Here is a 15,154-nt window from a genome sequence, read left to right as displayed (position 1 = left end):
AAAGCCAACAACACCATCCCTCAGAATTGCAATACATCTCCAAAAATGGAGATCTAACTATGAAAGAAATGCCCCTCTTGCCTCATGCCTGTAATCCCAGTCCCTCAGGAGGCTGAGGTGGGGGATCGCTTGAGCCCAGGAGTTCAAGCCCAGCCTGGGCAACTTAGTGAAACCCCATCTCTACAAAAAATAGGAAAATTAGCCGGGCATGGTGGTGCACACCTGTAGTCCCAGCTACTCAGAAGGCTGAGGTGGGAAGATAACTTGAGCCAGGGAGGTCGAGACTGCAGTAATGGCAACAGAAAGAAGTCCTGTCTCAAAAAACACAAAAACAAAACCAAACCCTAAGTGAAATGCTCTTTTTAAGGAGAAATAACTTTGAGACAGTTCAAAGAAGGGTTTACGTGCTTTTTCAGTGTGGGCATGAGACTTCTCAAAAAGTAGGTGGGCCCCAGGGGAAACTCAGTCGGAAAATAGCTCCCTGGATTTGGAAACCTTGAGTCACCTATGGAATGTGTGTTTCCTGGTGCTGGTCCTCCACAGGGCACCGGGGTGGTTTCAGAGCTGGAGGGGAAGCGTCAGAAGTGTCTGTCGTGGATATGCTTTGAAATTTAAAACTTAAATCCTCTTTTATTAATAGTGTATTTTTTTCTTAAATCATGTATCCAGTTTAGGTTATGTCTTTGGAAGAATAGCTAAAGTTTTTTCTCTAACATTTTATTATGAAAATTTCCAAACTTTTCAAAAAATTTTAAGAATTTTCTAGCAAACCCCTGTGTACTCACTTCTTCCAAGAACATACTGTCAACATTGCTTCCTGACATATTTGTCCATCTGTGTATTCTTGTGTCTGTTAGTTTGGTTTGAAGGTAATTGCAGTTTTTGCCATTGAAAGTAATGGCTAAAGGCTGGGCACAGTGGCTCATGCCTGTAATCCCAGCACTTTGGGAGGCTGAAGCAGGTGGATCACTTGAGCTCGGGAGTTGAAGACCAGGCTGGCTAAAATGGTAAAACCCCTGTCTCTACCAAACGTACAGAAATTAGCTGGACGTGGTGGTGCACACCTGTAATCCCAGTTACTGGAGAGGCTGAGGCAAGTGAATCATTCAAACCCGGGAGGTAGAGGTGGAGGTTGCAGGGAGCCAAGATCATGCCACTGCCCTCCAGCCTGGGCGACAGAGTGAGATCCCATCTCAAAAAAAAAAAAAATTAGCTGGGCATAGTGGCATTTGCCTGTAATCCCAGTTACTCGAGAGGCTGAGGCATGAGAGAGGCGCTTGAACCCAGGAGGCAGAGGATGCAGTGAGCTGAGATTGTGCCACTGCACTCCAGCCTGGGCAACAGTGAAACTGTCTCAAAAAAAAAAAAAGAGAATGAAATTAATGGCTAATATCAGTCTGTCTTATTTGTGATGCAATTTCAAAGGAAATCAAAGATGTCAATTCACTCCCATTAAATATTTGAATAACCAGAGTCTTTGCTTGTGTGTCCCCCGCCACATTCCTGGGTATCTGGACTCCTCTCCCATTTGGCAGATCCTCATAAGCCCACCTGTGCCTGGCACTGTGCTGGGTGCCAGAGGTGCCACAAGCCCTGCCTGCGGGGCCCTTGGGTCAGTGGGGGATTCAAGTGGGAAGTGGAAGGGGTGCTTCAATGGAGAACACAGGAGAGACTGTGCCCCGAGGCTGGGGCCAGGAGACTGTCCTGTGCCTGGAATACCCTCCTCTTCCTTCCCTCTTCAACTCCATCAATTTGAGTTTTTAACCAGTCGCCTCCAAATTCCATCAAGGAAGGGAAAGGGGATGAGGTGCAGGGTGGCCCAAGTTTGCATCATGCAGCCCAGGCATTGGTTATAGGAATTAATCCTAGCATCACGAAAATTGCTTTGAAGAAATATTTTATGTTCTTTTTTTTTTCTTTTTCTTTATTATTTTGAGACAGAGTCTCACTGTTTCACCCAGGCTGGCATGCAGTGGCATGATCTTGGCTCACTGCAACCCCTGCCTCCTGGGCTCAGTTGATCCTCCCACTTCAGCCTCCTGAGTAGCTGGTAATACAGGCGTGTGCCACCGTGCCTGGCTAATTGTTGCATTTTTCTTTCTTTTTTATTGAGATGGAGTTTAGCTCTTGTTGCCCAGGCTGGAGTGCAATGGCATGATCTCGGCTCACCGCAACCTCCACCTCCTGGGTTCAAGCGATTCTCCTGCCTCAGCCTTCTGAGTAGCTGGGATTACAGGCCTGTGCCACCATGCCTGGCTAATTATGTATTTTTAATAGAGACGAGGTTTCTCCATGTTGGTCAGGAGGGTCTCGAACTCCTGACCACAGGTGATCCACCTGCCTTGGCCTTCCAAAGTGCTGGGATTATAGGCGTGAGCCACCAAGCCCGGCCAATTTTTGTATTTTTCGTAGAGACAGAGTTTCCCACTGTTGCCCAGGCTGGTCTCAAACTCCTGGGTTCAAGCAGTCCTCCTGCCTCAGCCTCCCAAAGTGCTGGGATTATAGGCATGAGCCACTGTGCCTGGCTTATTTTACTTTCCATGATAATTCTCTTAGTTGGCTCATCTTGGACTACTTTTAGTTTAGAAAAGAAAACATCTTATGACATTTTGACTATTACTTTTTCTTTCTTTCTTTCTTTCTTTTTTTCTTTTTTTGAACTGGAGTTTCGCTCTTGTTGCCCAGGCTGGAGGGCAGTGACGGCCATCTCAGCTCACTGCAACCTCCACCTCCCAGGTTCAAGTGATTCTCCTGCCTCAGCCTCCTGAGTAGGTGGGATTACAGGCACCCACCATCATGCCTGGCTAATTTGTGTTTTTAGTAGAGATGGGGTTTCACTATGTTGGCCAGGCTGGTCTCGTACTCTATCCACCCGCCTCGGCCTCCCAAAGTGCTGGGATTACAGGTGTGAGCCACTGCTCCTGGCCAACTACTACTTTTAAAAGCAATTGGTTAATACTTTGGAAGCACTTGACCTTCATTCTCAGAGACGGTGAGTTGTTTGACATAAATAGAGGGCTTTTTGACTGCTGCCTTGTTTAAATCCTGTGAGTTTGGGGTTTATTTTGGGACTGGAGAAGGAAGTTGGTATTCTGAGTGTTTCAGGACTCAAATTTACCGGAAAGTTTATGTTCTGGGTAGAAAGCAATGAAAACAGTCCAGGAATTGCAGCTTTATGCCACACTGCCACAGCCTGTCTGAACTTTTACGTGAGACTTATGCCCAGATGCAATGGTTCACACCTATAATCTTAGCGCTTTGGGAGGCTGAGGCAAGAGGACAGCTTGAGGCCAGGAGTTGGAGACCAGCCTGGGCAACAGAGTGAGGCCTTCTCTCTCTCTCTCTCTCTTTTTTTTTTTTTTTTGAGACACAGTCTCACTGTGTTGCCCAGGCTGGAGTGCAATGGTGCGATCTCAGCTCACTGTAACCTCCACCTTCTGGGTTCAAGCAATTCTCCTTCCTCAGCCTCCTGAGCAGCTGGGACTACAGGCATGCACCACCATGGCCAACTAATTTTTGTGTGTATATATGTATATTTTTTGAGATGAAGCCTCGCTCTGTCACCCAGGCTGGAGTACAGTGGCGTGATCTCGGCTCACTGCAAACTCCACCTCCCAGGTTCAAGCAATTCTCTGCCTCAGCCTCCTGAGTAGCTGGGGTTTTTCAGGAACCCACCACCACACTGGCTAATTTTTATATTTTTAGTAGAGACAGAGTTTCACCATCCTGGCCAGGCTGGTCTTGAACTCCGGACCTCATGATCCACCTGCCTTGGCCTCTCAGAGTGCTGGGATTAGAGGTGTGAGCCACTGCACCAGGCTAATTTTTGTATTTTTAGTAGAGACAGGGTTTCACCATCCTGGCCAGGCTGGTCTTGAACTCCTGACCTCAGGTGATCTGCCCACCTTGGCCTTCCAAAGTACTGGGATTACAGGCGTCAGCCACCATGCACAGTCATCTCTTTCTCTCTCTCTTTTTTTTTTTTTTCTTTTTTAAGAGATGGGGTCTCCTCACTATGATGCCCAGGCTGGTCTTCAGCTCCTGGCCGCAAGCGATCTTCCTGCTTCCACCTCCAGCAAAAGTGCTGAGATTATAGATGTGAGCCACCACACCCAGCCCCATCTCTATTTTTATTTAAAATATATGTGTGTATATATAAATGCAAAAATAGATGTGACTTGCCACTGGTCTGTGGGACTCAAAACAATCCACCTGTTTGGAAATGTCTGTTGCTGCTATTGTAGAAGTTTCTTTATGATTTAATTTGTCTGTTGCTTGGTGCTGGGCTACAAGAATGTAAGCATTTTTTTTTGAGATGGAGTTTCACTCTTGTTGCCCAGGCTGGAGTCCAGTGGCATGATCTCAGCTCACTGCAGCCTCTGCCTCCTGGGTTCAAGTGATTCTCCTGCTTCAGTTTCACAAGTAGCTGGGATTACAGGCATGTGCCACCACACCCAGCTAATTTTTATTAGCAAAGACAGGGTTTCACCATGTTGGCCAGGCTGGTCTTGAACTCCTGACCTCAGATGATCCACCTGCCTCAACCTCCCAAAGTGCTGGGATTACAGGTGTGAGCCACTGCGTCCGGCCAAAAATGCAAGCATTTCAAAGGAAGAGTCTCTTGGAGAAACTTAGGAATTTTATAGGCATTTTTAAGGATTCAACTGGGTCATGTTCTGAATTCCACATTAAAGCAAATGAAAATATTCACATGTTGTGGACATGGCCATCTGCCATTCGGCACAAGCTTCCAACCATGTCATTTTAGCCTAAAAGAGACTCTACAAATGTCAGTCATATGAAAATGAGAACGTTTGAGGGACTTTCGGTTGTATTTTTTCCCTTCCATATTTGAGAGAAACACAGGTACAGCAGAAGTGGTTCAGCAGACTGAATTAGGGCAATTCCATTTCAAATGTGACTTGTGTGTCCGTGTGATTTTTTTAATAATCAGTGAAGCTTCACAGTGTGATTTTGTTTTATTTTATGTATTTATTTATTTAGAGAGGGAGTCTTGCTCTGAAGCCCAGGCCGGAGTGCAGTGGCACAGTCTTGGCTCACTGCAACCTCTGTCTCCCAGGTTCAAGCGATTCTCCTGCTTCAGCCTCCTGAGTACCTGGGATTACAGGCATCCACCGCCACACCCAGCTAATTTTTATATTTTTAGTAGAGACAGGGTTTCACCATGTTGGCCAGGCTGTTCTCGAACTCCTGACCTCAAGTGATCCACCCACCTCAGCTTCCCAAAGTGTTGGGATTACAGGCGTGAGCCACTGCAGCTGGCTGATTTTGTTTTATTTTGAGGAAATAGGGCCAGGGACAGTGGCTCACACCTTTAGTCCCAGCTACTTAGGAGGCTGAGGTGGCTTGCTTGAGCCCAAGAGGTCGAGGCTGCAGTCAGCTGTGATTGAGCCCCTGCAGTCCATCCTGGAAAACAGAATGATACCTTGTCTCATAAAAAAAAATAAAAAAAATTTCGAATCAATGAAAGAAAATGAAATCACATCTGTTCTTCAGTAAAGTTTAATAGTTTTCTGCTTAATCATATTAATTTTATCCCTAGAAATGTATTTTTGTTGCTATTGTGAAAGGTATTATTTCTCTGTTAGGTTTTGTTTGTTTGTTTGTTTGTTTTTGAGACAGAGTCTCACTGTGTCGCCCAGGCTGGAGTATAGTGGTGCAGTCTTGGCTCACTGCAACCTCTGCCCCCCAGGTCCAAGTGATTCTCCTGCCTCAGCCTCCTGGGTAGCTGGGATTAGAGGCACCTGCCACCATACCCACCTAATTTTTTGTATTTTTAGTAGAGACAGGGTTTCACCTTGCTGGCCAGGCTGGTTGCAAACTCCTGACCTCAAATGATCCGCCTAACTCAGCCTTGAAAACTGCTGGGATTACAGATGTGAGCCACCACACCTGGCTGTCTGTTAAGTTTTTCTAATTGGTTATTGCTTGTATAAGAAAGGAAAAATATTGACTTTTCTTTTTTACTATTGACTTTCATGTGTTAACTTCTTTGCCACTTTATTGAATTCTTATTAATTTAGTAATGTTTCAGTTGATGCTATTGGGTTTTATAAACATGCTGTTGTGTTGCAAAAAATTATTTTGTTTCTTTCCAAGATTTTATGTCTCTTATTTTTCTTAATGTGTGGGCTAGAGAATGTTTGGAATTAGGCTAAGTAATAACAGTGATGGTAGAAATTCTCGTTTTGTCTCTAATGTTTACAGTGGGTTTCAGTTAGGATTTTTTTTTTTTTTTAGATGAAGTCTCGCTCTGTCATCCAAGCTGGAGTGCAATGGCTCAATCTCAGCTCACTGCAACCTCCACATCCTGGGCTCAAGCTATTCTCCTGCCTCAGCCTCCTGAGTAGCTGGGATTACAGGCACCTGCCAGCATGCCTGGCTAATTTTTGGATTTTTAGTAGAGATGGGGTTTCACCAAGTTGGCCAGGCTGGTCTCGAACTCCTGGCCTCAAGTGATCCACCTGCCTCGGCCTCCCAAAGTGCTGAGATTACAGGGGTGAGCCACCGTGCCTGGCTAGTTAGATAATTTTTTTTATCCCACTAAGTACATTAATCTACCCTAGTTTACTAAGTTTCAAATTCAGGATCACATATATAATTTAATCAAAATCCTCTTTGACTTTTATGAGGTGAACATAAGATTGGAGTGCAGTGACGTGATCATGGCTCACTGCAGCCTCAACCTCCTGGGCTCAAGTGATCCTCCTCCTGCCTCAGCACGCCTGGCTAATTTTTTTATTATTTGTAGAGATGGGGTTTCACTATGTTGTCCATGCTGGTCTCAAACTCCTGGTCTCAAGTGATTCTCCCACCTTGGCCTCCCAAAGTGCTGGGATCACAGGCATGAGTCACTACACCTGACCCCTTTTAACCACCATGCCCAGCTATTTTATTTTTTTATTTTTTTAATTTTTAATGAAGACAGGGTTTCACCATGTTGGCCAGGCTGGTCTGGAACACCTGACCTCAAGTGATCTACCTACCTCAGCCTCCCAAAGCGCTGGGATTACAGGTGTGAGCCACCATACCCAGCCCATGGCCAAGTTTAAAGAAAAGAGGCATAGTCAGCTGAGCGCAGTGGCTCATACCTGTAATTCCAACACTTTGGGAAGCTGAGGTGGGAGGATCACCTGAGGCCAGGAGTCCAAGACCAGCCTAGGCAACATAGGAAGACTCTGTCTTTATGAAAAATAACAATATTAGCTGAGTGTGATGGTGCACACCTATAGTCTCCTCTACTGGAGAAGCTGAAGTGGGAGGATGACTTGAGCCCAGGAGTTCAAGGCTGCAGTGAGCTATGATTGCACCATTGCACTCCACCCTGGACGACAAAGCGAGACCCTCATCTCTTAGAAAAAGAGGCACAGCAAAGTTGTATATTTAGTACAAATCCATTTTTGTAAGACAAGTGTTTGTCTGTGTGTCTGTACATTGAACACACAAAAACAGGAGGAGCTTTAATGTAGAAGTTGTGTAAAGAGGTTACACAGTCACTTGGGAAGACATAATTGAGCGATCTATGTGATCACCTTTCTTGCAGCTTGGGGGAGCCAGCACTTGTAGGGGCAGCAGTGGGGTGACGGGGCAAAACCCCATCTCTATTAAAAAATACAAAAATGAAATTAGCTTGTGGCACGTGCCTGTGGTCCCAGCTACTTGGGAGGCTGAAGTAGGAGGATTACTTGAGCCCAGAGAAGTCGAGGCTGCGGTGAGCCACGATCGCACCACTGCACTCCAGCCTAGGCAACCACGTGAGACCCTGCCTCAAAGATAAAATAAAATAAAATGCCTTTATAACATGGTTAAGGGTCTTCTTGGCAAAGGAAACCTGTATCTGGGGACTGTTATGACAGTCCTACCCTCAGGGTCTGTGCTGGGAAACTTGTCCGGGTCCTGAGGGAGGCCCAGAATTGCATGTCTGAGCCCCTGAATATCTGCAGTGTTTGCAGTATGGTTGAATGTATAGTCCATAGACTAGTCTCAAACTCCTGGGCTCAAGTGATTTACCTGCCCTGTCTTCACAAAGTGCTGGGATTACAGATGTGAGCCATGATGCTCAGACACAAAGACATTTTTAAGCAAAAAATTAACTTCAACTCTCACTTTTACTGAAGCAACACAGCATTTAAAAACACAGGCATGGGGTGCAGTGCTCACACCTGTAATCCCAGCACTTTGGGAGGCTAAGACAGATGGATTGCTTGAGCCCAGGAGTTTGAGACCAGCCTGGGCAATGTGGTGAAACTCCATCTCCACTAAAAATACAAAAATTAGCTGGGCATGGTGGCACATGCCTGTAATCCCAGCTACTTGGGAGGCTGAGGCACGAGAATCACTTGAGCCTGGGAGGTGGAGGTTGCAGTGACCCAAGATTGCAACATTGCATTCTAGCCTGGGCAACAGGAGTGAAACCCTGTTTAAAAAAAAAAAAAAATCTATGGCCGGACACGGTGGCTGACATCTGTAATCCCAGCACTTTGGGAGGGTGAGGTGGGTGGATCACCTGAGGTCAGAAGTACAACAATTAGCCAGACATTGTGGTGGGCACCTGTAACCCCAGCTCCTTGAGAGGCTGAGGAAGGAGAATTGCGTGAACCTGGGAGGCAGAGGTTGCAATGAGCCGAGATTGTGCCACTGCACTCCAGCCTGGGCTACAGAGCAAGACTCCATATAAAAAAAACTACATAAATTAAGAAAATAAATTCCCCCACTTTGAAAATCACTGTAAGTTTTTCTTTATTCTGCCTTTTTAGAAACAGGTTCACAACTGACATATTACTGTTATGCACATACATGGTTTTCAATCACATTTTATAGTATCTAACCTCATTTTTCTTTAAGGATTTTATCCTGGAACATTACAGTGAAGATGGCTATTTATATGAAGATGAAATCACAGATCTTATGGATCTGAGACAAGTAAGTTTTTGTGTGCAGCAGAGAGGGGAGGGTAGCTTTTCCAAGTTTTCAGGGAACCCCATTATTGCACGCTTCTGGTCTTAACAGAATCATGGGCAGATTGAGGTGATGGCTGGGGGCTGGAATCATCCATTCCATTTGCTGCATAAGAAAACTGTAGAAGGAGGCCGGGTGCGGTGGTTCACGCCTATGTAATCCCAGCACTTTGGGAGGCGGAGGCGGGAGAATCACCTGAGATCAGGAGTTCCAGACCATCCTGGCCAACATGGTGAAACCCCGTCTCTACTAAAAATTCAAAAATTAGCTGGGCATGGTGGTGCATGCTGGTAATTCCAGCACTTTGGGAGGCTGAAGCGGGTGGATCACCTGAGGTCAGAAGTTTGAGACCAGACTGGCTAACACCGCAAAACCCCGTTTCTACTAAAAATACAAAAACAAGCCGGGCATGGTGCTACACGCCTGTAATCCCAGCTACTAGGGAGGCTGAGGCAGGAGAATCACTTGAACCTGGTAGGTGGAAGTTACAGTGAGCCAAGATCGCACCACTGCACTCCAGCTTGGGTGACAGAGCGAGACTCCGTCTCAAAAAAAAAAAAAGGAAAACCATAGAAGGGGAGAGACCTGCCTCCTGGCAGGGCTGGGACTGGATTCCAGGATTTCTGACTTCCTCCCAGGTTCTTTCCACCCCTCCTAGAGTTGATGATGCCAGCAGTGAGGTCATCGTACTGCAGAAATAGTTACAGGCATCTGCTGGTATGTGCAGGGCACCTTCCGGGAAGGGCTGTCAGCTGTGTCCTCCTCTGCTCATGCCCTCTGGGGTTCTTTTCCTCGCAGGCTTGTCAGACGCCCAGCCGGGATGAGGCCAGGGTGGAACTGCTGATGACATACTTCATCCAGCTGGGCTTTGTTGAGAATCGATTCTTCCCACCCACAGGGCAGATGGGATTCCTGTTCACCTGGTAGGTGCTGGAGGTCTGTGCTGGCGCTTCATGTGTTATGGCAGCCACAGTTTCGGAGCCTCACCATCACAGACGCCCCTCTGCGGGCACCTCAGCCCCTTTTCCTATCTTGCATTTATCCGGGGTGCACCCCTGTGCACCTCAGCCCCCTTTCCTATCTTGCATTTATCCAGGGAAGTCTAGAAAGGTGTCAATACATTGGTATTTATTTATGAAGGTGATCCGAGGGAGATGGCCCCAACAGACTGTGGCCTCTTGCTTCTCAGAACAAGTGAGCCAAGGAGAGGAGACATTTTTCTTGCTTGTTGTATCACTGGGGAAGCACAGGGCTCTGAAGTGGAATTAGCCAGAAGCAAGATTCTTGTCTCAGATTGGACTGGGGCATGCGTGTGTATGTGTGAGTGAGTGAGAGAGAGAGAGAGAGAAAATCAGGTCTTGTCCAGTGAGACAAAAGCACCAAACAGAAATAGATCAGGTTTCTTTTGAAACGGGGTCTCACTGTGTTGCCCAGGCTAGTCTTGAATTCCTGGGCTCAGGTGATATTTCTGCCTCAGCCTCCTGAGTAGCTGGGACTACAGGCATGAGCTACACACTCAGCTTAGATCAGATTTAAAAAATGGAAGTAGAGGATTTGATTCTTCTCCACAATTGGTATTTTCAGACAAGATCAGGCATGTCAGGGTGGTATGGCTGTAGGCCCAATTGGTGTTTTCAAAGATTAGTATACTTTAAATACTTGGGAGGCTGGGTACAGTGGTTTTCATGCCTATATTGCCAACACTTTGGGAGGCTGAGGCAAGCAGATCACTTGAGCCCAGGAGTTTGAGACCAGCCTGGGCAATGTGGCAAAAACCCATATCTACAAACAATACAAAAATTTGCTGGGTACGATGGTATGCACCTGTAGTCCCAGGTACTCGTGAGGCTGAGGCAGGAGAATCACTTGAGCCTGGGAGGCAGAGGTTGCAGTGAGCCCAGATCACACCACCGCACTGCAGCCTGGGTGATAGGAGTGAAACCCTGTTTCAAAAAAGAAAAAAAAAAGGCTGAGTGCGGTGGTTCACACCTGTAATCCCAGCACTTTGGGAGGCCGAGGCAGGTGGATCATGAGGTCAGGAGTTCGAGACCAGCCTGTCCAATATGGTGAAACCCTGCTTCTACTAAAAAATACAAAAATTAGCTGGACATGGTTGTGCATGCCTGTAGTCCCAGCTACTTGGGAAGCTGAGGCAGGAGAATTGCTTGAACCTGGGAGGCAGAGGTTGCAGTGAGCCAAGATTGCACCGCTGAACTCCAGCCTGGGCGACAGAGTGAGAGTCTGTATCAAAAAAAAAAAAAAACACCAAAAACTTAAAAAAAAAGTACTTTGGAGATGCTGCACCCCTTCTCTGAGTGTCGTTAGGAGTGTCAGTGAAAGGAGAATACATCCTAGAAGGTGGGGGCGTATCAGAATTGAATGTTTCTATAGCCGATGGTTGGCTACTGATGCCTTCCTCATGGAAAGCAAAGGAAAGGGGGATGAATTTTCCTAACAATGCACCAGGCTGTCTGCATGGTGAAAGGTGGTTTCTCCTTAGTCATGAATTAGGGAGAAGCTGACTGCACACCCCTTGGTTCATGAGTAAACTTTAAAACAAGTCCTAGGGCCAGGTGCGGTGGCTCACACCTGTAATCCTAGCACTTTGGGAGGCCGAGGTGGGTGGATCACCTGAGGTTGGGAGTTCGAGACCAGCCTGACCAACATGTCTCTACTAAAAATACAAAAATTAGCCGGGTGTGGTGGCGGGCACCTGTAATCCCAGCTACTCAGGAGGCTGAGGCAGGACCATTGCTTGAACCCGGGAAGCAGAAGCTGCAGTGAGCCGAGATGGCGCCACTGCACTCCAGCCTGGGTGAAAGAGCAAAACTTTGTCTCAAAAAATAAAAATAAAAAATAAACAAATAAATAAAACAAGTCCTAGGCTGGGTGTGGTGGTTCACATCTGGAATCCCAGCATGTTGGGAGGCCAAGGTGGGTGGATCACTTGAGCCCAGGAGTTTGAGACCAGTCTAGGCAACACAGTGAGACCCCATCTCTACAAAACAATTAGAGAAAATGTGCCAGGCATGGGTGGCACATGCCTGTAGTCCCATCTACTTGGGAGGCTCAGATGAGAGGATCACTTCAGCCCAGGAGGTTGAGGCTGCAGTGAGTCATGATCATGCCACTGCACTCCAGCCTAGGCAACAGAGTGAGACTTGGTCTGAAAAAATAAAAAAGTAAAACAAATCCTGAGGTTTTAGATTTCAGAAAGAATTATGAGGGGTTAGTAATTGCCATATTTCATTTAGGAGAAGCCATATATATATATACACACACACACACATACACACACTTTTTTTTTTTTTTTGAGACGGAGTCTCACTCTGTCACCCAGGCTGGAGTGTGGTGGTGTGATCTCAGCTCATTTCAACCTCTGCCTCCCAGTATCAAACCATCTTCCCACCTTAGCCTCCCAAGTAGCTGGGCTTAAAGGCACATGCCACCACCATGTATTTTTGATAGAGAGGGGTTTCACTGTGTTGCCCAGGCTGGTCTCAAACTCCTGAGCTCAAGCCAGCCACCTGCCTTGGCCTCTAAAATGCTGGGATTACAAGTGTAAGCCACTGCACCCGGCCTTTTTTTTTTTTTTTTTGAGACAGATTCTCGCTCTGTTGCCCAGGCTGGAGGGCAGTGGCGTGATCTCGGCTCACTGCAACCTCCGCCTCCTGGGTTCAAGTGATTCTTCTGCCTCAGCTTCCTGAGTAGCTGGGATTACTGGTGTGCCCCACCACGCCTGGCTAATTTTTGTATTTTTAGTAGAGATGGGGTTTCACCACGTTGGCCAGGCTGGTCTCAGTCCCTGGCCTTGTGATCTGCCTGCCTCGGGCTCCCAAAGTGCTGGGATTACAGGTGTGAGCCATCGCACCCGGCGCATTTTTTTTTTTAATAATTGAGGAACTTACCTGACACATCATTATCACCCAGAGTCCATAGTTCCCATTAGGGTTCATTCTTGCACTTGTGTATTCTGTGGCTTTTGACCAACATAGAGTGACAGTGATCCATCTTTGCAGTGTCGTACAGAAGAGTTTCCCTGCTGGAAAAATCCTCCGTGTGCTCTGCCTGTTCCTCCCTCCCTCCCTCTAAGTCCTGGCAACCCCTGATCTTTCTTCTGTCTCCAGGGATTTTGGCTTTTCAGAATGTTGGACTCACACAGCGTGCTATACAGTAGGTAGCAATGTTCAGGTTGGCTCTTGGTAATGTTTCCTCTGCATCTTTTCAAGGCTTGCTTGAAAAGGCTCCATTTTTAGTACTGAGTAATAGTCCATTGTCTGGATGTCCCATGCTGTGTTTATAAAGTTACCCCATCAGATATTTTTGTGTGTGGCTGTGGTGGTCAGTGTGATTAGTCCTGTCATCTTGCTTGGAAACAAAAGCCTCAGTGCATGTGCATTCTTGAATTTTATTGAAGAAATGAGTTTGTTGTTGTTGTTATTGTTGCCCAGGCTGGAGCACAGTGGCACAATCTCGGCTCACTGTAACCTCTGCCTCTCGGGTTCAAGCGATTCTCCCGCCTCAGCCTCCTGAGTAGCTGGGATTACAGGTGCCCGCTACCATGCCTGGCTAATTTTTGTATTTTTAGTGGAGACTGGGTTTCACCATGTTGGCCAGGCTGGTCTCGAACTCCTGACCTCAGGTGATCCACCTGCCTTGGCCTCCCAAAGTGCTGGGATTACAGGTGTGAGCCACTGCACCCAGCCAACCCAGGAGTTTAACAGCAGTTTGGGTAACATAGTGAGACCCCATCTCTACAAAAATTAAAAAAAAAAAAAATTAGGCAGGTATGGTGGTGTGCACCTGTAATCCCAGCTTTCTCATGAGGCTGAGGTGGGAAGATCAATTGAGCCCTAAAGTTGGAGGCTGCAGTAAGCTATGATCACACCACTGCACTCCAGCCTGGGCAACAGAGTGAGATCCTGACTCTTAAAAAAATAATAACAGAGCCAGGCACAGTGGCTCACACCTGTAATCCCAGCACTTTGGGAGGCTGAGGTGGGTGGATCACGAGGTCAGGAGATCGAGACCATCCTGGCTAAAACAGTGAAACCCGGTCTCTACTAAAAATACAAAAAATTAGCTGAGCGTGGTGGCGGGTGCCTGTAGTCCCAGCTACTTGGGAAGCTGAGGCAGGAGAATGGCATGAACCTGGGAGACGGAGCTTGCAGTGAGCTGAGATCACTCCACTGGACTCCAGCCTGGGTGACAGAGTGAGACTGTGTCTCAAAAATAAATAAATAAATAAATAAAATAATAATAATAATAATTTTTCCACTTGCATCCAAAAGTAGCATTAACTAGCCAAGTAATCTGTATTCCCTGAATGCATTTCTTTCACATAGGTATGACTCCCTCACTGGGGTTCTGGTCAGCCAGCAGAACCTGCTGCTGGAGAAGGCCAGTGTCCTGTTCAACACTGGGGCCCTCTACACCCAGATTGGGACCCGGCGCTATCGGCACACGCAGGCTGGGCTGCAGAGTGCCATAGATGCCTTTCAGAGAGCTGCAGGTATGTCTCCTCCAGGGCTGACTGGACAGAGCCTTGGCCCCGCCCGGTGGCACCAGGTGACCCCCCACTGAAGAGGGTCTACAGGTCGTCCCCTGCAAGGGCCAGACCAGTCTTCAGCTCTGGTGTAACTTCCCATTAAGAAACTTGGTCCAGCCGGGTGCAGTGGCTCATGCCTGTAATCCCAGCACTTTGGGAGGCCGAGGCAGGTGGATCACGAAGGTCAGGAGATCGAGACCATCCTGGCTAACATGGTGAAACCTCATCTCTACTAAAAATACATAAAATTAGCTGGGCCTGGTGGCGGGCACCTGTATTCCCAGCTACTTGGGAGGCTGAGGCAGGAGAATAGCATGAACCCGGGAGGCAGAGCTTGCAGTGAGTGGAGATCGCACCACTGCACTCCAGCCTTGGTGACAGAGTCAGACTCCGTCTCAAAAAAAAAAGAAACTTGCTCGGTGGTTCAGACCTCAGTCTGGGATGGCTTGATGTACATGGTGAATCCTGTGGCTGATGATTGATCTTTTCCAGACAAGTGGCCCTGGGATGGCAGTGCGTAACTGTTTCTTTCAACACTGTCATGAAGAGCAGAATAACTTTTCCCAAATAGTGAAACCGTAGGCTTCTTTTTCTTGTATTAGGTGTACCCTATCTGTGCGTATTACT

At 47.1% G+C, this 15,154-nt stretch overlaps 1 protein-coding gene across 1 annotated transcript in view; it reads left to right on the top strand.

Moving 5' to 3' along the window:
* The first annotated feature begins 8,913 nt into the window (after positions 1–8,913).
* LOC117977952 (rhophilin-2-like) overlaps positions 8,914–15,154 on the top strand; it is a 34,639-nt gene continuing 28,398 nt past the window's right edge. Inside the window, 3 exon segments of the mRNA XM_055099354.2 lie at positions 8,914–8,943; positions 9,778–9,902; positions 14,325–14,491. Coding sequence (XP_054955329.2) covers positions 8,929–8,943; positions 9,778–9,902; positions 14,325–14,491 — 307 coding nt within the window. The 5' untranslated portion in view covers positions 8,914–8,928.

The sequence above is a fragment of the Pan paniscus genome, chromosome 18 (assembly GCF_029289425.2).
Source record: "Pan paniscus chromosome 18, NHGRI_mPanPan1-v2.0_pri, whole genome shotgun sequence".
Taxonomy (NCBI): Eukaryota; Metazoa; Chordata; class Mammalia; order Primates; family Hominidae; genus Pan; species Pan paniscus.
Note: the sequence above shows the minus strand (reverse complement) of the source record. Positions and strands in the feature narration are given on the sequence as shown.